A 26,547-nucleotide genomic window follows, 5' to 3' on the forward strand; every position below is an offset into this window, starting at 1 on the left:
GCCCCCAGGTTATTTGAGTTTGACACCCCTGGTGTACATAAGTTTTTTTTTTTAATATAATTCTGTTTATTAGAACTGAGAGAATAGACTTCAAAATAACACGTAACAGATCACTTATGAAATGTATACTATTCAAACTATTCAGTTTGAGTAAAAGTTATTTTTACTTGAACATAAATGCTGTTGTTTTGTTTTCTTGCTCATCGCCGGATGTATTGCATTCTGTCTGTTCATCCACTTGTTTGAGTCTTTGCCATATCCTTTTCTTTAATGTTAAAAGACTTATTTCCCTCATCTATTATCTGATAGATCTGATGTTTAATCTTTTTTTCTTTTTACAACATTATGCCTCAGGTGTCTCAGCTTATCTGACTCGTCACTATCTCAACATATCATCTCCACATAAAGTGAATGAGAATATGTTTTATATACTCCACTGTCCAGAAAATACAGTTTTTTTAGTTTATCTAGTTAATAAGTGTTTTTGGCAGCGCTGCTATCGTTCTTTCAGCAAAACTCATCACTCTCCTTGTTATCCTCTCTTAAGCCTCTCTCTTTTTTTAAAATCATAACTGTTCTCCTCTCATCCTCGTTTTTCTGTCTGGAAGCCCCTGGAACGACATCAATGAATCTGTATGAAAACAGACAGACAAGAGAGGAGAAAGAAATATGAGAAGTGGACAGAGAGAAGAAAAAAAGAAGGAGAAGGAGGAAACAGACTGATAGAGGGACAGAGAAAACAGAAGGGGGGAAAAAAAAGAGGTGACCAGAAGAAGACAGCGACAGAGATAAGAAGAAGAGAATGAAGGGCAGAGCGAAATCCAGAGACAGAGTGTAAGTAATTACAGGACTCCCAGAGTTTTCAAAGCTTCTCTTTTATCTCCTTCTTCCTGTGGTTGAGAAAAAAGGAGAAGCAGCGGAAAAGAAGGAGGAGAAGAAGGAGGAGGAGGAAGACTTAAGTCCAGCTTTAGTTTGCAGACAACAGGCACCAGTGGTCGACATCACAAATGAACAGAAACACACACTAAAATAAAAGAACCTCTGAAGAAACTTGTTTTTGACCCTGTCAGGGCCAGGAGTCTTCATGGAGACCCAAACCTGGTCCTAATGAGGCCAACATCTATGAACTTGTCCATAATCATATCCACCTTGAGAACAAAGGTTACAATACAAGGTTCAATAATATTTACTCTTTTGACTGTGGCTTTATTAAAGTGAAGGACGTAAAAATTTGATTAATAATAGTATTTGCAGTCGCAGTAATGACATAGTATTCTTACATTTACAGTGTGCAGCTGCAAACAATACTTGCTTTCTGTATAAATGTAATTATGAATATGAATGAATAGATTTATTTCAGAAAAAAAATATCTTTTTCCTACGGACTGTTGTTTTATTATCATTATTGTAATCAGCATCTTGTCTCAATGCTTGTTGTTATGCTTAATATGAGACAATTTTTGGTCTAATCTTTTATAATATATATATATATATACATATACATATATACACATATAAATATATATATATATATATATATGCATATACACACACCCTGGCAGATTGTAATCAATTCCCTTGTAAGTCGCTTTGGATAAAGGCGTCTGCTAAATGACATGTAATTTAATGTAATATATATAATACATACATATATATATATATATATATATATATATATATATATATATATATATATATATATATATATACATATACATATATGTATGTATTACAGAAACACATACATATGTGTATATATATGTGTGTGTTTCTGTAATACACCAGTATGTAGATGCTATTTTCATGAATTTTGAAAAAGTTATAAAGCACATTATTATTATTTCTTGATTAGATAATTAGTTTTAATGGTTAAATGTTATGCTTGATTCATTTCTGACTTAAAGAGAATAAGTGAACCACCACCTCAAATTTGGGTATAAAAAAGTGAATTCAGTTTGTTATTTGTCAAATAAATTTGTAAATTTGAAATACATTTCATAAGTTGTTGTTTTTTATGACAGGTGGTCTAAGAGAACAAATATATGGAGAAAAAAAAAAGAAAAATGTACTTCAGTATAATAGGTGACACTTGCCATCACCTCCTTTTGGACACTAGATGGCGGAGTTGAGCTGCAGCCCGCAGCTCTTCCCCGGTTACCGCAGACAGTCAGTGAGTGAGTGAATGAGTGAGTCTACCTGAGACACGTTCGTTAATGTGTTTCTCACTCAGTCAGGGCGGAGAAAACTTTTTCCTCTCTCTTTTTTCCTCCCTCATCAAGGAGGAGCCTGCAGACACATGTCATGCACCACGGTGGAGGCTGACACTCACAAACTACAGTCAGTGACAGACAGTCCCACGGCGATGCTTCTCCGACACCACGCCAGAGTCTGATCACCGGATCACACAGGAACTGTTTTGGCCGAACCAGCTGATCCCGCAGCAGCAGCAGCAGCGGAGGAACCACAGCAGTGCGCCCGCGTCTCTGAGCTCCAGGTAAGGACGTGAGTGCTGCTCTGCTCTCAGGAATGCAGGGACGGATTGCTGCAAGACTTTGGGGGGAAATTCCTGAGCAGCTCTTATTATACATGCCAAACAAACATGTGCTTTACAGTCATTTTATGATGCAAAGCTTATAGTAGAGAAAATGCTCAGGCAAAAAGTGAATAGTTATAGATTTAAATGTATGTATGGATGACTCCAACTGTGTAAAGGCTGTTTTTTCCCATTTTAATATCACCTAACACAACAAAACAGAATTACACACAGCTCATTTTTACACAAAGGTCACATTTAGCACTATAAATATATGGCACGTCCAGATTCAGGAGAGTCTTTGTCTAAGATGGTTCAAAAAGGGCTGCCAGACTTTAAAAAGTCCTTAAATAGTGTTCAATTAAATACTTTAAAACTAATTTTGTTTGGTTTGAAATCAAACCTGTTGTAAAAATCTACTCTTTTTAGTGTTACTGTAACACCTGAGGTCAGTCATCATGATCCTGATGGGACAGAACATGTCAGTGCAAAAGTTTTTGAAAGTTTCTCATATCACTAACTTCCCAGTTTTACGCCTCATGTGCTCGGGTTTTACTCAAAGTTCTTGTGGCGACTTCGGTCAGCGTGGAGAAACAGTTGGCCGCTGTCGGGACATGAACGTCTCTACATTGTGACTTAATGCTTTATTGTTTCTTCATGAGTCACATCTGCTCTTATCATGTGACACAGCGGTTGTGCCATTATGTTGTTGTTGTTGTTGTTGTTGTTTTTTGGCTGGTGGGTGTCTGAGCAAGTGTGTGTGTTTGTGACCTTGCACACCTTTTCTTCTCTGTCTGCATGATTGTTTTCTTGGTGCCGCCTGACTGTCCCGGGCCCCAGGGCCCTCGGGGGAAGTCCTGCCCGCAGACAGGCAGCTTGGCCCGGCTGGGAACATGCTGCATCCTGCCGAGCCTCTGAAGTCTGCTGGCTGGCTTTGAACTATAGCTGCTGGAGGTGGAAATCAATCCGTCTCTTTCAGTCTCTCTATCTGTGCGTCTCCCTCTCACTCTCTCTCTCCATCCCCCCCCCCCCCCCCCCCGCAGCCCCCAGTGCAGCATGCCTTTGCTGCCACTGAATCTTTCATGTTCACAGGTAGAAAGGCAAAGGAGACACAGAGAAGAAACAGGGGGAGGGACTGTAACTCGTCTTCAAAAGAAGTTAATATGGTTTCTGAGGATTAAAGGGATGAAGGGGGAAGAACTGACAAAGCCAGTGCCTGTAGTCATGATCATCCAATACTAGACTAAAGTGAATGGATGATTTGTTTACTTACTCGCCTCTATGTTGCTTTATGCTCCACGGTATTGGAATCCACACAATAACCCTATTTATTTTGGAGTGATACGATAGAAAGGAGTGTTTCTCTTCTGGAAGTCGCCGCTCAGATTTATGTTCGATGTCACAGCTGATTCCAACCACACGTTTTTCCCCCTGTGGAGGATTTTCTTTACAGAGCTCAGGAGGCCTGTTAGGGTTTGAATGCTTCATAACTCTTCACACATCCAAGATGAGATTTGACTAAACATGTCATTTCAAGTGTACTCATGGAAGTGGAGTTATTTCAGAGACTTGAATGTGCAAAAAGCTACAGTGATCCTTTATATTTAGTTTGATAGGGTCGTAAATAAGACATGTAAACACCTACATTGAAACTCCAGTAATTTAAATGATGATTTAAAGGAAAATAAAATGTCAGCGTCAACTTTAGCCTTATTTATTTATTTTTTCATTAAGTTATGAGACTTTACTCCTAGTAAAATGCCAAAAGGTAGCTCGCAAAATGTAAATTTTTCTATTTTAAGAGGAGAAACATACATTAAAAAAGTGAATTTTAAAGCAACGTCATGCAATTAAACATACATTAAGTATCCTAATTCATTTAGCATCAGTGATTTCATACAATAATGCCAGGCAGTGTTTGTTGGCTGTGCTAGAGAAATAAGTGGTGCAGAAATGACAGATATTCTGAATCAAATATAAACAAGTAGCAGCTTTAACCGTTTTTCTGCATCCCTAAAATGAGGTTTCTGCACATGGCAACCATGACAGAGCTCAAACCAAAGCACATTTCTCTTAAAATGAGAAATAAAAGGATTTTAATCGAGTACCACCACAGTTATGGTCTCTCTTTCTCTCTCATGGACAGAAGAACTTGAAGAATGACCAGTGAGTCTTCAGCTCTTCCAGGAGGTCTATGGGAAAATGCAAGGTAGCTGCGTTGCGTCATGTTTTAATTTACGTGCAGTAATCTCAGCGCAGGCGACATAAAAAGCAATACATTTTTTGTAATCATACGTTTCACTCTTGCCACTATTATTTACCCATGCAGCGCACAGACAGCTCAACAGACCAATACTAAATCATCAGTTGAAACCTCTCCATGTAGGCCCCAGGCTGCAAGTTTAATCAGATTGGGGTTTGTGGTCTAATTTGTGTATACTTGAGTGTCTTGCATATGCGGAAACCTACTTAAGTTAGTCATCGGTTCCTTTTTTTTTTTATTACAGTTGAGTCTTTGAAAGAAGATCTGGCACTGTATACTTTTATATTTTGGAAAAAACAAGACACTGGGTGAGGTCTTGAAGATCATAATTTGTTTGATACGCACACAAACACGGCAGCGAGTGCCCTTAGGTGAAGGTGAGACAGAGTGATGGAGGAGTCGTAGCGCACCGGCTTTGCTATTTCTGGTGTGGTTGGTGAGACATTTGGAAGATGGGGACGGCGCTGAGGGATTCATTAGTTTGTGGGGACACTTTGTTGCAGGTGTGTGTGTAGGGTCTGGTCAAAGGGCGTCATCGGGACTGGACGCAAACGTTGTTTATTTGAAGCTCTAAAATCCTTTACTGTTTACTTTTCCCGTGAATTGAGGAGGTTTTGTGCCGCCCGTTTATTATCCTCCTGCGAGGAGTATCAGACTCTGTGTGATGTTTTCATTGCCGTTTGTCAGCCTGACTGTTAACAGGATTATGCAAAAACGACTGAACTGATTTCCTTGAAACTCCGTGGGAGGGTGGGGTTAACGGCCTAGGAAGAAGCGATTATCTTTTGGAGGGGATCCAATTAAGGGGGCGGATACAGTTGATTTTTTTTCCCCCCTCATCTTTAAACATTGAGCTGTACGGCAGACCATTGTCAAAAAAACGTGAATTTAAGAGTCACTGTCTTCGTCTGAGGTTATTTATATCATAACTGTGGTTGATTTACTCATCTGCTAATCATAATAGTAACGTCCCTGTGTCTCCTTATAGGCATGTCCACTGCAGATGTCCTCTAACCGAGGACACATCAGTGGTCTACTCTTGAAACATTTATTTAATTTTTTGCTCATGTATAACTGCATTGTTCTGCAATCGCTCTAATTTAGGGCGTTAAGTTTTCGGGATGTTGTAAGACATCCACCTCCAGGTGAATTTGCAGGTCTGCAGATTAGGCTTCCTCTCACCTACAGCCGCCACAGAGTAAACAGAGACAGACGCGGAGAGACAGGGAGAGAGATGCAAGCAGAGCTCAAGAGGGGGGGGGGACAAGGGATCAGCGAGAGGAGACGATGAAAGACGGATCACCGGCAGGCAGGAAATCAAAGAGCCTACTGATTGACTGGAGCTCGGAAAGGTGTGTGTGTGTGTGACTTCTTTTCATGTGCTCTAAGAGTTTGTTTTTCCTGCACACTGAGTGGAAGGTTGACAGTAAGTCTGTAATTAAAGCAATCAAAAGATAAAGAGAGATGAAGAACATACACACACGCGCGCACACACACACACACACACACACACACTAAGTGCTCAGGCTGTGAACTTAACTTTTATTTCTTTTAGTGCTTGTAAACATACAATATACAGTATTTAAGTGCATCACGGGCGACTACTGCAGACAATAAGTGAGCCATGAAGTCTTTATTCATGCCAGTTACGGTAGGATCCACATCTGATTCACCAGTGGAAATTTAAGCTGCTTCAAAGCGTGTTTTGACACTCTTGTGAAAAAACACATTACACACTGATGAAGCCTGATGCTGCAGATGGATGGTGCCGACCTAAACGGATGTTAAAGTGAGGAGATGAGGACCAGGTTTTGCGTCCCGGTCTTCAAAGTTGGAAATCACTTTAATCATGGGTTTATTTTCACATCAAACTCGGACGGTAATCATGTTGGAAATTAGGGCGTATTTATTTCTGCCTCGTTTGGTTCCTGATTAATGAGACTTGATGGGTAGTTTGTTCGGTGATTCTGACTTCCTGCAGCGCTGACAAAGACCGAGGAAACTAAGACGAATGGGAGTGAGCTGTGCCGGCAGTGCAGTGTGTGCATGTGTCGCAGAAATCTCATGCTTGCGAATGATGTGTAGTGTAGCCCAACAGCAGCGCTTTCTTTTTGTCTTTCAATCTTTTCCAGCACGTCGAGATAAACCTAAGGTCCGATGGAGCTAAAAGTGAAAGTCATTGGGCTGATTTTGACTGACAGCTGTGCCGCCGCCGCTGCCACCCGTGTATTTACTCTTCGTCTGCCTCCAAATCATAGAACGGATGTAAAAATGCCAGCAGCGGATTCCTCGCTCATAATTCACTTTGGAAAAAAAGAAGACAGGACAAGCCACTTAAGGTTACTTAAAGGTGGATTGAGTGTGGATTGGCCAAATTCTTCAACACATGCTTAGAGGTATTATCAAGGCCTCAGTGTTCACACAGTGTTCGACACATTTGAAGGGAGGTGTGACTTGATGCCCTTTGTACTGATGTGCTATAATATAATATATAATGACAGGGTATTACACTGAATTAAATTGTGAGTCATAGTATTTGATTTTATGAATGAACATTTGTCTTTAGAGCTGTTGGGGTTCAGGCTAACTCTGATCCTTTTTTTTTTTTTAAATTGTGCATTTTTCTGCTAATATTTTAAATATGGCGTTACAGTTTGTTTGGTTTATTTGAGCCTGGCTTCGTTCATAAAAGATTTCCAAGTTGCCATGTGAAATCTATTCCAGATTACGGCAACTTTTACACAAACATCTCATGTCAATGCTCGGATTGGGCCGATGTCTTTGCTAGATCAAATATGAAGTGTAGGGATGGCACGATGACACTTTTCTTTGTCTACGACACCGATACAGATATCACAAACAGTATCTGCTGATATCGATATGAGTCCAATACTGTCATTTTAGACCTTGTGTCTTTTGAAGCTACTTTAAATTCTCCAACAATGTTCATTTAATGAACACGCTATGATTTCATTGCATATTTGATCAGCACTTTACTCATGTTGAATTCGCCATGTTGTAATGCAGAAAATATTTTAAGGATTTTAAGTTTCCAATATTGGCAACAAAAAAGATCAGCTGCTCACACTTCAAACTGCAGTAACAAGAAGTTACATGTTATTAATGGATCATTAAACATATCAGATTAGGCAAGATGAGTGGAGGAATAAGAGAAAAAAAGAGAAAGATTTCAGTGGAAAATACATTTTTCATTTAGAAATAACACAACCAGGATGACATAAGAAGTTAACTACTTTGGAAAAGCCCAAAAACCATCCTTGCACCGCACGTTTTCATTCATTCATTCATTCATTCATTCATTCATCATTTTTTTCACATTGGTTTACTTTTTGGTCAGGTTTACTGGGCCACACATTGGCCTATTATTTAGCCAGGCAGGAAGTCATTATCGACTGGTGTTTATGGGGTCAAGTAAAAACAAATGGTGGAAAGTCATTTCCGACACAATCTAATTGAAACTAAATGAAGGGGAGAGAAACACGGACGGGTGCAGGAAAAACAACAACCATGTGGCTTACTGTATTTCCCAGTTCAGCAGAGAAATCAGGAAAGACAAACAGAGTCACAATGTTCACACATGTTCCGGAAAAACGAAAGGACTAAGGACTGAGGACTAAAGTGACTTCTCAACAAAACTATAGCTCAGATTTTCAGCAACAAAACACCAACAAGTGGAATCTTGACAATAGTTCTGAAGGTATAATTAGCCTCATCAAAGCCTCATTTATCCACCTGGATGAAAACATATTAACTCTGCTTTAAGATAAAAATAATATTTAACATATCATCCGTTGTTGCTGCACTTCCTAATCCAAACACAGGCGATAGTCTCAGGATTTAGTGGAAGGAAATCTGGGGGCTGTATTTTTACGCCCCAAATAAGAAGGTGCATGTTTCCATTCACAATAATGACCACTTTGGGAAATATAGAACTCTCTGTGTTTGTAAGTTGTTGGGTTCATTTCTCGTCTCTCAGTTGTGGTTTGCCTCCACTCGGCTTGTTGCATGTTGCTGTATTAGTGACTGTAAGTGGAAGGAAGTGGGATCTTGGGGGGGGGGATATTTGAGTCTCTCAGATGTTAAACTGCAGAGTCCTTCGCTGCTGTGTTAGCAGTGACTGCAAGAACACAAGGGAATGAGCATTACCCCCTGAGGGGTAAAAAAAAAAAAAAAAGTCCATCTACATCGTGATGATTTAGTGAAACGTTTTCAGCATTTATCTCTTTTGGAAATGTTAGTAATGATTAATATATGCCAGATAATGTGGATGGTGAGCATCTGCTGCGGCGATAATAACACACAGGAGCAGCAGCAACGTTTCCATGTAATGACATGACGGACACTAAATGTCATCGCTAAGTCAATGAGACTTAGTAAACCAGTGCATTTTTTTTTTAGTCTTAATTTCAGTGTTTAACGTGCGTCTGATTAACACAGCGTGTTTGTGCCGCGAGATCTCAACCTACGAGTGTGATCTGAAAAGCTTCAGCTTATTATCTCTCACAAACCCGCCTTCGGTACCTTGGGCCGCGGCCCAAACTTTGGGAGTCGCTGGTGTTAAGCATTTCCACAAAGAATCAAAACACATCAAAGAACGACTAACAAGAAACTGATTGGCAGCGATGACAGGAAGTCTGCTCCGACTGCCAAAAACTGAGGAAGAGTGCAAAGAATTAGCAGGAGGAAGGCAGCCAGTGTCAACTTTAATTAATGTATGCATTTGTTGTCCTTGTATAATGGGAATTTCCTATGGCAGCCTACTTTAAGGCTTTAAACAACAAACTGTAAACATCCTCTTAAAGACGTTTCCCCTAACACTACCACAGTTAGCTGTAGCTGCAGACCATATTGGTACAGACCATAATGTGTCTTTGAAGCATGTTCTGGATTTGTTTTAATGCTATCAAGGCATTATACTTGTCACTGTAGGCAAAGGAGCTTTGACAAAAGAAGTCCTCTTTTCTTGGTGATTTGCTTTGTATGAATTTTTGAGGTTAAAGGGTTTGGCATTGTGCTTTTTCTTTTTTTTTTTCTTTTTTAAAGCAACAGAGTAAATGTTCTTCTCCGTTGCTGCAGTATGTGGCATTTCATATTAGATTCCCATTGCTGACACAAAAAAGAGCAATGGAAATGCAACTAAATAGAAACCAGAGAGGAGGATGGAGCAAACGAAGGGAAGGGGAGGGAAATGTCGACGGAGTTTGGTTTTCCTTTAGCGACGTCGCTTCTTCTGCTTCAAAGTCACACACAGTACGCTGAAAGTTGGCTAAAAAATGACCGCCGTGTCCTACTGCTGCAACTGAGAACTGCACTGACTGTACCTGCTTAAGACAGAAGGGTAATTTATCAAAGATTATGTGGTCTTTAGAAGATTAATACCCTCAGGAGGTAAAAAAAAAAGAAAAGAAGAAGACTTGGGCTGACTTTCATGTCAGACCTGCCCTGACAGAGAGAGAGCGAGGGTTAGAAAGACAGAGAGTGGGTTGAAAGAGGTAGAGTCGCGCATCAGAAGACACGGCGAGTCTTCAAACAGCAGTGTGTGTGTGTGTGCATCACTTAAACCTCATAATGAGTAGCCTTGAGGGGGTCCACAACCATTTGGCAGTTCTTCATTTCCTGATTTTGAAAAAAATAAAGTGCTATCTCTACTTTTATCTTTTGAGCTGATAGACACAGCGCCATGTGCACGTATAAATGCACACACACACACACATACTGTACACGCGCACAAATGAAGTCACCACACACTGGTTTTGGTCTCAACCACAAGGACTCGCGCAATTAAGTCTATTTTGTCCTCACGAGATAATTCCGTGTGCATATTTATAGGACATACAGTATATCCTTGTGATAATGTGTGTGTGTGTGTGTGTGTAATTAAGCAAGATCAAACCCTCAGGGTTGGTGTATTAGCCATGACTGAAGATCAGAGGGGTTTTTTTTCCACTCAAGTCTGTGACATGGAAGAGTGAAATCAGAGGTTTGGAGCCAGACAGACAGATTCTGACCTCAGATAGCAGATAATGGTGGCTTCTTCCTGTGTCTCTCACAACACACACACACACCCACATAGACTTCGGTTTTCCCGGAAGTTTCATGTGGTTTTAAAGTTCACCTTTTAATGTGTGAACTTTGAACAGATTTTTTATTGATGTTTTTATACTAAAACTACAAAATCAGGAAGTCGCTTGACTTGATTGTGTTGCATTTCTCCTTCCTGTCATCTCATGCCTGTTAAGCTCCTTTTTTTTTTTGGTTTTTACACTATCTTTTACGAGTAAACTCACGGAACGATAAACGTGGCAGAGAGCTAAGTGAAAAATCAAATGTTATTGAGTGATATCACCAACAGAAGCAGAGGTTAGCCAGCGGTGATATGTGTTTGCACTTATGAGCCAGAGGAATGTCATGGGCTGTTCTGCTGCTGTTGCATGTTTATGGGAGATGATTTGGCGGTAACGGGACAGTGAACTCATCAGGACCACACACACACACACGAGAGACACTTATACTTAAAGCACTACTGCTGGGAGCAGTTTCATGACTGTTGCATAAGTGATGTTTTGTTGCAGGAGCACAAATGATTGAAAGAGACGTATAGTATGCTGTTAGTATTGTGTACTTACGATTATGATCATTCTCTTTTGTCATTATGTTCCCCAGGAAGAAGACGCAACAATGTCAGAGAGGAGAGGTCAGAAGAAGTCCATTTCTCTGTCCTCGTTATTAGTAAGTTTTGTATTTATTTATTTTTATCCTCCAACTTAATTCTCTCTGTCCTCGTGTCCTCCAAATTTATATTCCTTAATTTCTTCCCCAACCCTGTCCTTATACCCTCCCATTTCTTTTTTTATATTTCTAAAACTCCTGTTCGTCACTCTTCCTCCTCATGTTTTCACCTTTATCAGTCCATCAGTTTGGATCGCAGCCATTACTGAGTACCGTTTATGCCGCTTTTCCACTACATGGTCCCAGTGCGACTCGCCTCAGCACGGCATGGCTATTTTGCTCTTCCATTAGCAATAGCACCCGGTACGTTTTTTTAGTACTGAAATACAGCGGCAGGGTTTATGACGCGGCTAATTATCTGATTCTAATGACTCAGTACACTGAAAACAACTGCTTTATAAGGTACTAGTCCCTAGTTTGTGTGTGTCGTGTATAAAACTAAGTCACGGCAGTTTCACGCAGCCGCGCTGTGATGACTCCGCCCACGTTGAGGAGATACTATAGTAATGGAAAACCAACCAAAGTGTGTAGAGTCGAGCCGTGCCGAGGTGTTGCGGGACCATGTGGTGGAAAAGCAAAATATCCATAAAAAGAAAACAGGTAGCAAAATGATTCTCTTCTAGTTTTCATCTTGAGACCCACTGGCTGTGTTCCCAACTGGCTCCAGAACTTGACCAAGTTTTCCTCTCATGTGTCCTTGTGTGTAAATACAAGGTGACACTTAGTTGGAAGGGAAGAACTGTTTGGATGAAGCCAGCGCAACACTGTGTGTACGCTGTTTCCAGTTCACCGGGGGTTCCTGCCCAGTTCTAATAGATCTTCAACTTAAACCGGAGATAACTGAATGTGGTGCACATATGCAGCGATGTATTCTGTATTTATGGGACCTGATTGGATTTCCTCTCAGTCAAGGCGGTGTGATGTCTGGTTTATTGCTGTGACAGGAAGTTTGTTTTTCCAAGTGTGGAAAATATGGAGGAGATCATTATCACAGAGTCTTCAGAGACAAACGTGCTGCTCATTGAAACTTTTTCACAAACTGTTAGAGAGAGGCCGTTCAAGCGGTGTCTGCATGTCATTACTCACTAAATACCCACAGTGACCCTAAATTTGTTGACACACCAACAAAGAAGAATGGACAAAGAGGATGATTTGTACGTAGTAAATAAAAGGACATTTGTTAGTAGCAGATGAGGACCCTTGACGAGTTAAAGGGGCAGCACACCCAATTCGGTTGTTTTAGCCGTACATATTCATCAGGTGTGTCGGTCAGAGCTCGTCCAAACACTGGTAGTCTACGTTTGTAATCTGCTTAATGAGAGGGTAATGAGAAAAAGAAGGAGAAGTTACTGAAACAACAGATAGACGATGGAGAGGATTAGTCATGCACTCGTTTACTTTCCCTCCATCATTTTCTGGACTGCAGATGATTCTTTTTTTTTTTTAAAGTCAGTTAGTTTGTTTGGAAATGCACAAAGTATGCTGCTTAAACCACAAATACCAGCTGCAACTTATTACAGTGAGCCACTATGACACAATGCCACACACACACACACGCACAGACACACACACACATACACAGAGGCACCAACAGAGCACATGGCCACACAAAGAAACACTGGTATTGTGCAAACACTTTTCTGCCCCACACACATGACTAATGCTGATCTCTCCTAATCCGAGTATCACAGATGAAGATGTTATGATTTTTGCTTCCTTCGCTGTTGAAAAAGGATGATGCGGATTCTCACACCGATGTTGTCAGTCAGTCACTCATAATAATAATGAATCTGACACGGCTGGAACTGAATCGGTGTTTCCCACTCAGACAGGAAGTCACTGATTAACCACGTGAATAACGGTTTAATAAATCTGCAGTCAGTAATCCACCCACCATGGCGGATGTGAGGCGGATTAATTCACCACCCAACTTGTCACATGTGCAAATCAACGTGAAGTTTAAGTTTGAGCAAATCTGATTTGGATTATTTCGCAGAGATAAACCCTAAAAGTGCAGATGAAACCTTTAGAGAAGTGTTTCTCAGCCCACCGCCCTGCGTGTTTTAGATATTTCCCTGCTCCAGCACACCTGATTCATCAACAAGCTCTGCAGAAGCCTGGTAATGAATCAGGTGTGTTGAAGCAGGGAAACCAGGATTGAGCAAAGTCATTCTTTGTACACTGCATAAAGAGAAAACTTGAATCTAGAGAATAAGCAATGTTTAATCATAACACAACAGATTGAATATGGAGAACTTTCTTTCCTTTTCTAGATTTAGAGTTTACCAGTTCAGAGAAGTGGTTCAATGTGGTCTGTATTTTCCTACAAAGATACCTTGTGTGGTTTCCTGTTTCCTGTAGTAGTATACGTGACACTGAATTTAAATACATTCAGTGTCACTTATACAGTTCTAACATAACATTTGATGTCACATTGTATCGCTCCAAAGTCTCACTTCTGTCACTCCCATCTCTACCTTTCTGTCCTCCCTGTACGTCCCTCTGTCCCTCCAGCTGTGCTGCATGTTTGCGAGTGCGGAGTATTCCAGTTGTGGAGAGTATGAGTTCTTCAACCAGACCAGTAACAGCTGCCAGGCCTGTCCTCAGTGTCAGCCGGGGCAAGAGCCACATATGGTGAGATACACACACACACACACACACACATGCACAGTCACATTTAGGGCTGCTACTAAAGATTGATTAATCTGTTTTAAAATTAATTTAATTATTAAAAAAAAAAACACCCAAATAATAAATAGACGTAAGTTTTTGCAGCCCTCAAACTCCAATGTTGTTGCTTTAAATTAATGTGTTTTTCTTTTTTGGTTCAGACCACCCACTATACACACTCACAAGCACACAAACATGGAGATTCATACACATAAATGCACAATGAGGAGTGCCTAAATTCAACATTTCTTTATGGTTTATTGCTTTATTCCCCACTGACTTCGCCGCGAAGGCATGTGTGTAGAGTGAATGACTCGCAGCAGTCACAGAGTGATTTAGCCTCCATCAGCCAGTCTGCTGGCAGCCAAAGAAAACAAGAGCGCAGGTAAACGCTTCAGTGGGCACCTCGGGCTGCCACACCCTCTTCAGAGAGACAGCTGGAGGTGAGACAGCTGGAAGGTGAACAGATTTAACCTCAGCTGCTCAAAGTCAGTGCAATATCAGTATTTTTTTTTTCATTAAATAGGAAGCACTTGTCTGATTTATTTTGATTTAACGCACTTATATGCAATTATGTCGGAATAAGCACATAATGTGCTCTCCTTTGAATTGCATTATCTCAAAGCACAGTATGTAATTTCTGCCTTTCCATCGCGGTGCAGTCCGGTTTGGTACAGTACGGTACCGTTTGGAACGGTAAAGCCCTCGGTCAGGCTTGCGTTTTGACTGAGAACAGTAGGCGGGGCGTGCGCTGTGCTCGATGGCCGTGTCAGCGAGATATGCAAGCATGACGTTGTACCGGTGCGCAGACATCAAATGCGATACACAACAGTCTCGGTTTGTGGCTGTTTGCCTCAACAAGACATCAAGCTTTATATGAGAACAGACTGAGGGTGTTGCAGAAACACCAGTCGCAAGAGAGTGATGCTTTTCTGTTGCCTAATCAGTCGTGGGTCTAGATCCACCCGTACCGCACTTTTACTTTGGTATCCCAAGAGAAGAATACTGAAAAATGGAAAGGTTGAGGCCGGTTATTTTGCTACGATTCCTATTGGAAACACAAAAAAATATGTCCTGTATCAAACTTTTCCTTTAGGGCATCGGCTCCACACATCATAGGGATCACTCAATAGCAATAACAAACGACTTAGTTTGATGACGTTAGGAAGAAAGTGTTGTCTTCTCTGCTTCCCCTGGGTATTGGCACTTTACGAGGTGAGCAAGGCAATGTGTATTCTTGTTCCATTAGTGACAAATACACACAATAATATGAAAAAAAAACTAACTTATAGGACTGAATATTTCCTTCTCTACTTTGACGTTTCATATCTTCTTATGGAAGTTATAGCAGAGACAGTAAAGGTGATGACATCATTAAAAGTTCACTTCTCAACAAAATCTGTCATATTTTCATGTTACATATTGTAACTTTAATTGGCCACATTGCTGCAGCTTTAATTCAAGTAACGCAATTACAACAAATACACAAAGTTGTTGGCCAAAGTGTAGGAAAACTGATTTGAGTCTTGGCAAATAATATTCTGATGTTCCTCTCTGGCTGCTCCCATGTTGCATATTTGTTACCTGCACCAAAGTTTTGTTGGAGAGTACAAACCTAACCTAGCCGGAGTCAAATCAAATGTTTTCTCCACTTCCTGCTGGCGAACACATTTACCTTGGCTACTTAGAAGGTTATTTAAATATATTACTTAAAATATTGTGCTCGCAGCTTGTTTCTGCTCGTTTCTGTTAGTACACGTTTAAAATGCACGACTCCCAAGCTTCCTCTCCGCCTGTCTCTTCATTCCTTGTCTCTCCTACCACACAGACAGATACAAATCTCACGAACGTTCCCACTGTGTTGGATTGTTTTTGCCTGCTTTTTCCCCCCCACTTCCTGCCTCCCCCTGCCTTGTGTTCCCTGGGCTTCCATGCACTTTAAGTAAACAGCCCAACAACGTGCTGTGTTTGAACTTGTAACATCGAGTGATCCTCTCGTCTCTTTGTCCGACAGCGACGACAACAAGAGGCGCAGAGCTCTGTCATAAAGGGATAATTTAGCCATTTGTGAGCAACAGAAACATGAAAGAACAAAGAAGTTTAATCAGTGAAATGAAAAGCCCCTTTGCACTTTCTCCTGCCCCTCTGATCCTGCTGGTGCCACAGCCTGTAATTCACGACTTCTTTATTCCCCTGCACGTGTACGTGTGTGTGAACATGTATTGACACCCTTTTTAATCATGAGATAACCATAAGGTTTCTCCTCACTACAGAGACTTTAACGTTCAAACACACAAATACAAACTATGCACTATGTGATGAAGACACTCGTGGCTGCTCTCTGCTTGGACCTTGTGTCTGCATGATGTAGCTGCATTTCCAAGCTTGTTTACATGAATGTATCTTAAACACTGCAGTTGGATGTGGAGTGGTGGAAGTGTCAGTAAGGTGAAACATTAAAAAAAACTGGCTCTTGAAGTTTAAATCAGCTTTTATTATGTGTGAAAGCTGCAAGACATTATGAATAAATTCCCTGGGGCGGTGGTTTAAGACATGCACCACAACTTCCTTGGTTCAATACAGCCGGGGATCTTTATCTCATCTCTCTCTAGTCCTGCTTTTTTCCCCCCCGCTCATCTGTGTCAATCTCACGAAATAAAAGGCAAAAAAGGATCGGTGTCCTTTTTTGCACATATCCAACAGATAAAAATAAGACGACGTTTTCGCTCACTCTTGAACAGATTTGATTGAATGCACAGAAGCAGTGCCACGCTGAGCCGCCGCACAAAAGATCCAACGTGAGCTTTAACGCAACGCGACAAGATCCTGTCGATAGATCAACACAGTTTTATATCAAACAATCACACGGAGACACACAACGTCAAACAGGAGGGAGAGCGGTGTAAGATTTCTTTAAGACTCGTCTATTGTAGCCCTAAGCCAAAAGGGAAAGGCTTGTTTCAATACTTAGATGAAAGTAGAAGGAAAATGAAAGATGAAAGAAGGGGAGCAAAAAAGAGAAAGAAGTATGTTTTGTGTGAGTGTGCGTGTGTGTGTGTGTGTGTGTGGCCTGTTGTTCAGCCCTCCTGCTGTGAGGAATTACTGTGTGGAGAAGGGAGGAGAATGATGCTAAAAGAAGGAATAGCAAGGTGGTCATTTTAAACACTACCAGCCATGGAAAATTGTCCACACATACACACGTTGCGAGGATCTGTGTGACCAATCAGATGTCTATTTTATCCTCTCAAGACAGTGATGGTTGATTTGCTAAGAATATGGACAGAAACAGATGTGAGCTCATGTGTGGGATACGTTCAAGGCACACGGACTGATCTGAAGAGTTCAGTCATTACATCAAATGTTGTCTTTATTAATGTCAATGTGTTTTTGTGTGTGTGTGTGTGTGTTTTGTAGACCTGTGGCTACGGTGTGAAGGACGAGGACTTTGCGTGTGTGCCGTGTCCACAGGGGAAATACTCCAAAGGGAAGTATGAAATCTGCAGGCGCCATAAGGACTGCGACGCCCTCTACAAAGCCACGGTGCGTGTGGCGGGAACTTCGGACAGCGACGCCGAGTGTGGGCCGTGTTTGCCAGGGTAAACAACTCACCAACACACACGTTTGTTAAACGAAGTTACAACTGTAGGAGGATCATTGAACACTCTAAATTGCTCAAGAGTGAGAGTGAGTGGTTGTTCGTCTCTGTGTGTTGGCCTGGCAATCTGTCCAGTGATTTTCCCTGCCCTGAGTCAGCTGGGATTGGATCCAGTTACCTGTGACCCTCATGTGGAGGAAGGAGTGGTAGACAATGGATGGCTGGACAACTGTAGGAATATAAACTCCTGTTTTGAAGCCTTCAGGCCCTGGTATACTTGAGCTCGTGAACAAAGCATGCACAAACTGAACTCCCGCCCCAGCAGTAGGTGGAGTATAAGCCCTGCTCACCAAGCAGAAACAACATCAGAAGAAGTAGTCGTCAGGGATAGTCATACAAGCCTCGAACTAGCGACCCTCAAACCGGCTGACACCCAGACTCCCCTAAGCTGCGAGCCGCTCGAACCAGAGGCATGTGCGCCGAAGTAGACCACAGACTTTAATATTGACAATTCGGTCAATGCCATGTTTTGCCACCACACATTCAGAGACATCACCTGTAACTAGGGATGCACGATATATCGGCATTAATATTGGTATCGGCCGATGTTCGTCATTTTTTAACATATCGGCATCGGTGCAATGAGTAAAACTGCGCCGATTTTAACAACCGATGTTTATACCCGTCTAATTGCTGTTTGTGTATGTGTGTCGGGAAGGGGACAGCGTCAGTGACGCAAGCGCAGCACAAGGTGTGTGTGTGTGTGTGTGTGTGTGTGTGTGGAGGAGAGAGAATGTCAGCGGTGTGGGCGATTTTTCAGGGTGTCAATAGAAGATACGCGAAAAGCATTATGCAACACTTGCAAAGTCGAGGTAATGCGAGGAGGGTTCCGCGTCAAGTCATTCAATACCACAAATTTGATCATGTCATTTGAAAAACCGCCACCCAGAAGTACACAAACAACGGCAGGAAGCTAACGCTAGTAACATTAGGCAGCAGACAAAAAGAAAGCAGCGCAGCTGGGACTCGACCAAAGGAAGACAGTGGCCAGGGCAATAACGATCAAGGTAATGGAAATGATTGCTCTTGACGACCAGCCGAGGGTTCCGACGGTTGATAGCGCATATTGAACCCCGCAACAACCTGCCAAGTCGGCGCTACTTTTCCGATGTTTTGCAATTGAATAAATATCTGGTTGCCATGAATACTTGCAAGTTTGATAAAGTATTTTAACATGTTTTTTTTAATTATGGCAGCTCTTAGTAGAGCTTGTCAGGTATTGTTTCTCATATCTGTTGTGTAGTTTTATTGTGAAGGGAAGTGGCGCGGTTGTTGTTGCCGGGAGGAAGGGTTGTTGACTTTATTTACGTACCCAGTATAGACGCCCTTATCTCGGTTACAGTAACTTTGGCAGGGTATTATTTTTATTTATGTTCATGTTTGTAATTTATGATCCAAACTTTCTCACAGGAGTTTAGTGAGTTGAGGGAGTTAAACTGTACTTTAATTTAGTTACACACTTGCTACAAGTGGTAAATGTTTCTAAAAACCTTTACTTGTAGTTGGTTACTTGTGTCTTATGTGACCTTGTTATTTGGAGGTAAAACATGTTTTGAAAATAAAGAAAGACATTCAAAAATTCAGCTTGCATGATTTTCATTCTGTACAAACTTTTATCATCTCAGAAACTTTTTTTTAAAAACATATATCGATATCGGTAAATATCGGTTATCGGCCATAGCAGCAATATTAATATCGGATATCGGTATCGGTGGAAATAGTCATATCGGTGCATCCCTACCTGTAACCAGGCTCATTTCATAATTTACAAAATTGACATTTCCTTTGAAGAAGACCTTTAACTCCTCAGGAAAATGAATACGGAAGTCATACATCAAGTGTGAAGTAGGCCAGTTTTTTAGCAAGTCACCCCCTGGTGGCTGATCTGTTTCTACTTACTTTGGGGTTGTCGTCATGTGTCAAACTGGAAAAACTATGTCCGCGTTTTATATAAGGTCTATGTTTTAAAACTTATGTGCTGTAAATACAAAATGGCAGCCTCATTTGTGTGAACACCTACATAATATTTAATAGAGATGTTGTATATTATATTGCACAGACACAGAGATGCACTGTGTAGTGTATTTACATTATACAGTATAATTCGACTCATCAGATTCAGAACATATTGTACAGACTTGCTTTTAAGTCGCATGAGCTGACATGTGAACAGACCACCCTGCTGCCTTCAGTTTAATGCGTCCCCTCACTTTGTGTGCAAACACACACTAAATCCTCCACTCCTCCATTTGCACATGACAGCTTTGAATGCAACCCCTGTCACTTAAAAATATTTAGTCAATAAGGAACGCTTTAAATGTTACCAGACCTTCCTCTCCTCCCTTCTCCTGTTCCTCCTTACCAGCATCTTCCCCCCCCCACCGCCACCACCACTAGTGTTTCTGCACAGACCCACTCATTGTGTCTGCACCAAACTTTCTCTTCTGTCAGTTGCAAGATTGTTATTTTATCCAAAGGATCCTGCTAAAGCAATAACTTAGAGATTACCCCCCCCACCCCCACCCCCACACACATCATATTTCATATGATATTTATGATTAAATGTGGGAAGTATACTGTATAATTTGGCATGAATAAAAGAGATTCATGATTTGGATTGGACCGGCCTCCCCCTCAAAACAGGGAGAGCGTCATTTTGAAACCTTTCCCCCCGTCATCAGTCTGGATGCTCTCCGGCTGCCTTCTAGTTTTCTTGGCTCTCACTCTCCTTTCACAGGATGTTTTTGCTTTTGATTAGTGTGAAGTGTGAGCTCAGTCTGGTCATGTCTACATCCATGTCCATACGCTGCATGCAGAAAAGAACATGCCTGGACAGTTAGACAGTTTGGGTAAAACCTGTAGCTCAGCAGGGGGGGGGGGGGGGGGGGGGGGGGGAGACCAACAGAAAGATGAGTCTGATGTCACAACTTCTATAGCACTTTCAAATAACTGGAGGTTGAAGGAGAGGCTGTCCTTATCAATCATTACTTCATAACAAAATAGCGCCGTGTTTGTTTAGCACCATCATCTGTTAACATTTTAAACCACTTGTGATCGTCTAGAGTTATTTGTAGTTAAAATACAAGATCCATTTCCTGTAACAACAACAACAGAACAACAACAACAAAGCAGATGTCTTTTCATCTGTGTGTCCATCAAAATGACGAGAAATCTCTGATCTAAAACACTTACACGTGTGTATGAAGGCACCTGCATGCTGAGTACACTGCACATCTGTATGGCTATTCCTCTCTCAAGCTTAAATGATTTACTGATCCACACTATCGGGCCTTTTTTGCCTCCCCCCCTCTTTGTTCCTCTAATAGACGCTCAGACGCTCACAACTCAGGGCCATTTCTGTACAAAGCTGAAGTTTCGTGCCTCCAGGGCATCAATTATGTGCATTTCTTCACCGGCTCAAACTTTTCACCTCAGCTGTTTCCCCATACCTAGGCACCGTGTATGTAAAGTATGTCTAGAAGGTAGGGAGGCCGCATATAAAACACACCTGCGCTGCTCAATAGTATAGCGCTTGCTTTTAACTGTTAACGGCCGATTTTTAGGAATCTATTCAGAAAGATCTGTCTCCTTTAAGTCAGGCCTGACTCGGTCTTCTGTACCTTCTGTCTCCCCCAGGTATTACATGCTGGAGAACAGACCCAGAAACCTCTATGGGATGGTGTGCCACTCCTGCCAGAATGCACCACGCAACACCAAAGAATGTAAGAGCCACTGCTTTACACTTTCATTGCTCCTTCTCCCCAACGTCCTCTTCAACTATGAATTCCCCCTGTTTTCTTTTGAAACATCCATCTTCACAGCTTTCTCTGTCCAAACACGGATCCGGTTTCCTCGAGATTAAAAGCTACCAAACATTAAAGTTTTCTATCCGAATGAAAGGACATAAAAGAGGACAGGATGTGAAGAAGCAGATGTACTGCATGTTAAAAGCCTGGGCTGGGTTTAAGGGAACAATCAGAGGTCAGATGTTGCGCTAAGTTCTCCTGACACCCCTGACCGCTGCCCACCCTGGATCACTACTTCTGCGTCTTCAGGGCGTTTGGCAGCTCATCTATAATCTCACAATCTTACCGATTATCCTACGTACCAGACTGTGTGTGTGTGTGTGTACAGTGTGAATGTATGCACACACACACACACATTATGGTAACTGTTGCTGACTGCAACCACATCAGTGGATGATAATATTTACCAGAAGTTGTCTCAATTTTGTTCTGTTTTTATCAGCCTCAGCAGCTCCGATACACGTGCACCACAAATAAGTGACATATCCACACATATCCATACAGTATATGAGGAAATTCGGTTATTCTGTACCTTCCTAAAGCAGCAGAAAACAAAAGGTTACAATCCGTAATTAATTTCCAATTACTGTGGACTCCTCTGGAGTCTTTTGCTACAGTAATATAAACTTGATTCAAACTAATCCCGGCACATTTTACACATTATAAATCACAATATTTCCTTAGTTAACATTCATCAGTTTTAAATTGTGTCGTAAAATCTTTCTCATTGTCTTCATTATGCACTATGAAGCTGTGTTTATCTGTAATTATCTTCAAATCAAATCAATTTGTGTCATGATGCGACATTTACTGTCCGTACATCCTCATTTTTGGTAAGGAACTACCTAAAAACCCCTTAAAAACTCCTCATATTAGTGATACCTTTGCTTCTGTATTCATATACAAGGACATCGACTCCATTTTTTTCTTACTCTGTGTACTTAAACATAAAAGGGTTAAGAAACAAAAACAAAAACTAAACAAAGAAGTCAGAAGTTTTTGACTTACTGAGAATGGAGCAGAAATGCTAAATAAGAACCAGGCTGGAGTAGTTTGACAAGGACACAAATAGATTATGTATAATGTAGCTTTAGAATGGACATCCGTTCTAAATGAATGGATAAATAGACAAATGTCATTTTGAAACAACTCAAAACTACTCCTCGCAGTGCAGAGGCCAACTTTCCACTCTGCTGTCTGTGGCTTTGTCCACATGTGATAAACAGAACATGGAAGAAAACTGAGGAAATGTAAACCGGATCTGTTCTATGTTCTTGACACTCACTGATATTTACCACTTTGGGAACACTATTTATGGGCCCATAATTGCTTGAAATCCCCTTTGAGTGTAATTGAAGAGTTGCGGAAATTAATGGTGTTGTTATTTTGCCATATTTAATGAGTGTGTTTTGAAAGATGAAAACCCCAAATAGCAGCCCAGGCCTGCAGAGGAGAGAGTATGAAAGCAGGAGCAGGTGTGTGTGTGGTGTGTGTGGTGTGTGTGTGTGTGTTTAATTAAACACTTGTTTTTTAACAGCAGCATAATTGTTGTTTCTCTCAGGCAGGTTTAAACGATGCTGTGAACAAGTGCAAATAAGCAATACAATGATGACAAATTTATTCTATTATATAATTGTTGTTTGGATTTATCAAGGTGATTTGCCATTGTTTTTGCTAATTTAAGTGTGTTGTTTTGAAGAAATATGTGGATCTAATGGAAATGTGCATATTTACGACCAAGGGTTTTATCACAGGATTGATATCACTCTTTTCTGTTCAGCTTAAAACTTGAATAAAGAGTTGAAATATTTGCATAGCAAGTTTGATAAGTGCTGGTGAATGTGGACTTTGTTACCACTGAACAGACCAGGGTAACCGTTTATTTTTCCAAGATAACCGTTGTTGCATGAAACTTTGTATTTTACATTTCGGGAAAAGCATACCCTGTAATTATCTTCCAAAAATGTGTGAAAATTTAACACTCTTATGGATTTCTGCTTACTAATTGACATATGATTACTATTGTGTTTAGATATAAATTCAAATGCAAAACCAAGCTGTTAGTGCAGTATTGCTTTCTAAAAGTTAAGTAGTCTGGATCGAGGCTAACCTCTCACAAAACATCCTCTGTTGCTCCCAGTCTGTTAAGACACATTTTAATTAAACCCCTTTAGATCAGATTCGCCCCAACTATAAAATAAATGGAGCTGAATGCTGGGAGTTCTGCTTGCTGAGGTTAAAGGCAGGCTGACACTCGCCGTGTAATCTGTAAATTACCCTGGCTCCTGCCTACCTCTGTGTGTGTGATAATTAAAACTTCAGTGGGTATGAGAAAGACAGATGATTTACATGTTAGTGCTTGTGCGGATGCTACTCTCCGGTAGGCAGACATTGTAAGTCTCTAGGCATCGCTAAAATTCCACATTTACCTTTTGACTTCTTTCTTGCACTTTAACAGCCCTCCACTTTCCCCCCGATCAGCTGCCAATACACCTAACAACACACTCATCACTCCTCACCAACATCCAGCGCAGCTCTCCACCTACAGACACCAGACACATGTGGTTTGTGTTACACTTTGACACATAACTATTTATCACAGGTTAACCTTTGATTCATCCCCACTTAAAGAGGTATCATCATCCTGAAACAAAAGTGCTTTTCTTATGTCGGCGCAGCTCTGTAATTCTGCTCCTCTCGGTTTGTTTAGAACCGAGTATCCAGATTGCCCTGCAGTATTATCATTTTGCAGTATGTGTTCAGCCTTTGAGACATGATTAAGAGACCAAACCACAAGACGCTAAACAGAATTCCAGTTCAGACTCATATCCTTATGCAGAGAGTGTAAACACATACCCTGGGTTAATGTCTGCGCCGCCACAGGGCAGCAGCCTGTGTGAGTGTGTGATTGTGTGTGTGTGTGTGATGACAGGAGTCTCTGAGACCACGGGAAGCAGCAGGGCACATGCCAAAGAGGTGTGCAGTATATCAACAAGGGGAAATAAAAGACTGATTAACAGAGCTGATTTATGAGCTGCCAGAGGTTTTATAGCTCAATTAGGAGTAAGGAAAAACAATTGATGAATAATCCAGTTACACAGACGCAGAAGGGGAACGGGTGGGGGGGGGGCGTCAGTACGAAGGAAATCTGGACAGAGAGTCGCTTCTTGGGTGCCGCAACCTACCCGACACAACAGCTCGTCTGCAACAGTGAGAGAGAGTCTGACAAAGACGGAGATAAGGGAAAACTGCTGTTGGTGTTTTGGAGGGAAGAGACAATCCATAAAATGAAATGCCAAAGCAAACATGCCACCAACTGTGAATGTTCCAGTGTGAATTCTGCCAGTAACAAACTGAATGAATGATTGCCTTGTGGTGCCTTCCTCTTGAAGCCTTTCGCTGAGAAGAAGCTACAGTAAATAACCACATTTTCCAGAGGATTATATCATTTAATGGAAATTTGCAGAGTCAAAGTTGTTTCACAGCTTGGGAGATTTAAATTTGAGCACACACAACCTCGGTGGAAAAAGTGACCACGGGTAAGAATATGTGTGTTATCCAGAGTGCGCAGTAAAAGCTACCATTTTCCCCACGATGACCGTGTGAGCAATCAGCAGGAGAAACATTAGCACTGAGCTGTGTTTATGTGTCTATATTTTTCAGGCACGCAAGGAAGTAAAACAAAAGAAAAACCAGTGATTGACCCAGGCAGCACAACAGTGTTTCCTCATCCAGATAAAGGTATGTGCAAATACACAACATGAAAAACAGACAGCATTTGTAGTGAAGACAATCATAGACATAATCCTCGTCCTAACCTTAACCATCACAACCCTAACCCTTGAGTCTCAACCATCAAAAAGTCCCTTTAAGGGGTGTCAGAACATGAGGAACAGCCAAAATGTCCTCACTCCCAAAGGGTTTATTAAGGGTTTTTTGGTCCTCACAAAGATGCCTATACAAGAAGATACACACAAGCCCCTTACCTTAACCTTAACCACCCTAACCTTGATATATATATGTACAGTAGATATATACCGTATAAATAAGTACATACTTAGGCACAAAAATAACCATAGCTACACGTTTTAGGTTCCAACGGACAGGGTCACCTCGCGACGGCTCTCATCATCGCCATGTCGACCATATTCATCATGGCCATCGCCATCGTCCTCATCATCATGTTCTACATCCTGAAGGCCAAACCAAGTGGCCAGGGTGAGAGGCGTGCACATGCACACGTTGAGGCATGCACTCAATCCCATGCTAAAGGTTGACAGTGTCTTTAATTTAACGTTATGTGTTGCAGCGTGCTGTGCCGGACAAGTTGTGAAGGCAGTGGAAGCTCAGACCAACAAACAGGACGACAAGAAAGATGTCCCAGGTGAGACAGCATACTCACACACAAACACACTGAATGAGTAATATGTTTTACTTAAAACACAATTCATCTTGTTATTCATAGTGGCTTGGTTCACAAACAATGTGTGATAATTAAACGTAAACACTGGAAACACTGTACTCAACTGTATTTACAGATCACCCGTTTTTTTCTTAATAGATACGAGTGTTTTCATATCAGTGAAAATAAGACTGCTCACACATAGCACAGTCCCTGAGGATTTGCCTACAAAATATGGGCTCAATAAAAGAGGCAGTTTAAACTTAAACTACTTAAAATACACTCCGTAACAGTACAAAGGCACTCATGGTTATGGAAATTATAGTCACAGGACAGACTATAATTTGTGTTTTTGCTCTTAGCTTTAACGACTATAAAATGATCACAGTGACACAGCACACAATTCAGTTTCAGGCATGAACACATACCACCCAGCACTTATTACAGCAGCATCATTTTACTCAGTCC

The 26,547-nt window shown here is 41.2% G+C and overlaps 1 protein-coding gene across 1 annotated transcript in view; it reads left to right on the forward strand.

The window, feature by feature from the left end:
• The first annotated feature begins 2,222 nt into the window (after positions 1–2,222).
• edar (ectodysplasin A receptor) overlaps positions 2,223–26,547 on the forward strand; it is a 31,654-nt gene continuing 7,329 nt past the window's right edge. The window contains exons 1-8 of the mRNA XM_058622171.1: positions 2,223–2,494; positions 11,481–11,546; positions 14,061–14,180; positions 17,631–17,812; positions 21,508–21,593; positions 25,341–25,418; positions 25,770–25,895; positions 25,987–26,061. Of these exons, the coding sequence (XP_058478154.1) occupies positions 11,496–11,546; positions 14,061–14,180; positions 17,631–17,812; positions 21,508–21,593; positions 25,341–25,418; positions 25,770–25,895; positions 25,987–26,061 (718 nt within the window). The 5' untranslated portion in view covers positions 2,223–2,494; positions 11,481–11,495. The remainder of the gene's footprint in view (positions 2,495–11,480; positions 11,547–14,060; positions 14,181–17,630; positions 17,813–21,507; positions 21,594–25,340; positions 25,419–25,769; positions 25,896–25,986; positions 26,062–26,547) is intronic.

Source organism: Solea solea, chromosome 2 (assembly GCF_958295425.1).
Source record: "Solea solea chromosome 2, fSolSol10.1, whole genome shotgun sequence".
Classification (NCBI taxonomy): Eukaryota; Metazoa; Chordata; class Actinopteri; order Pleuronectiformes; family Soleidae; genus Solea; species Solea solea.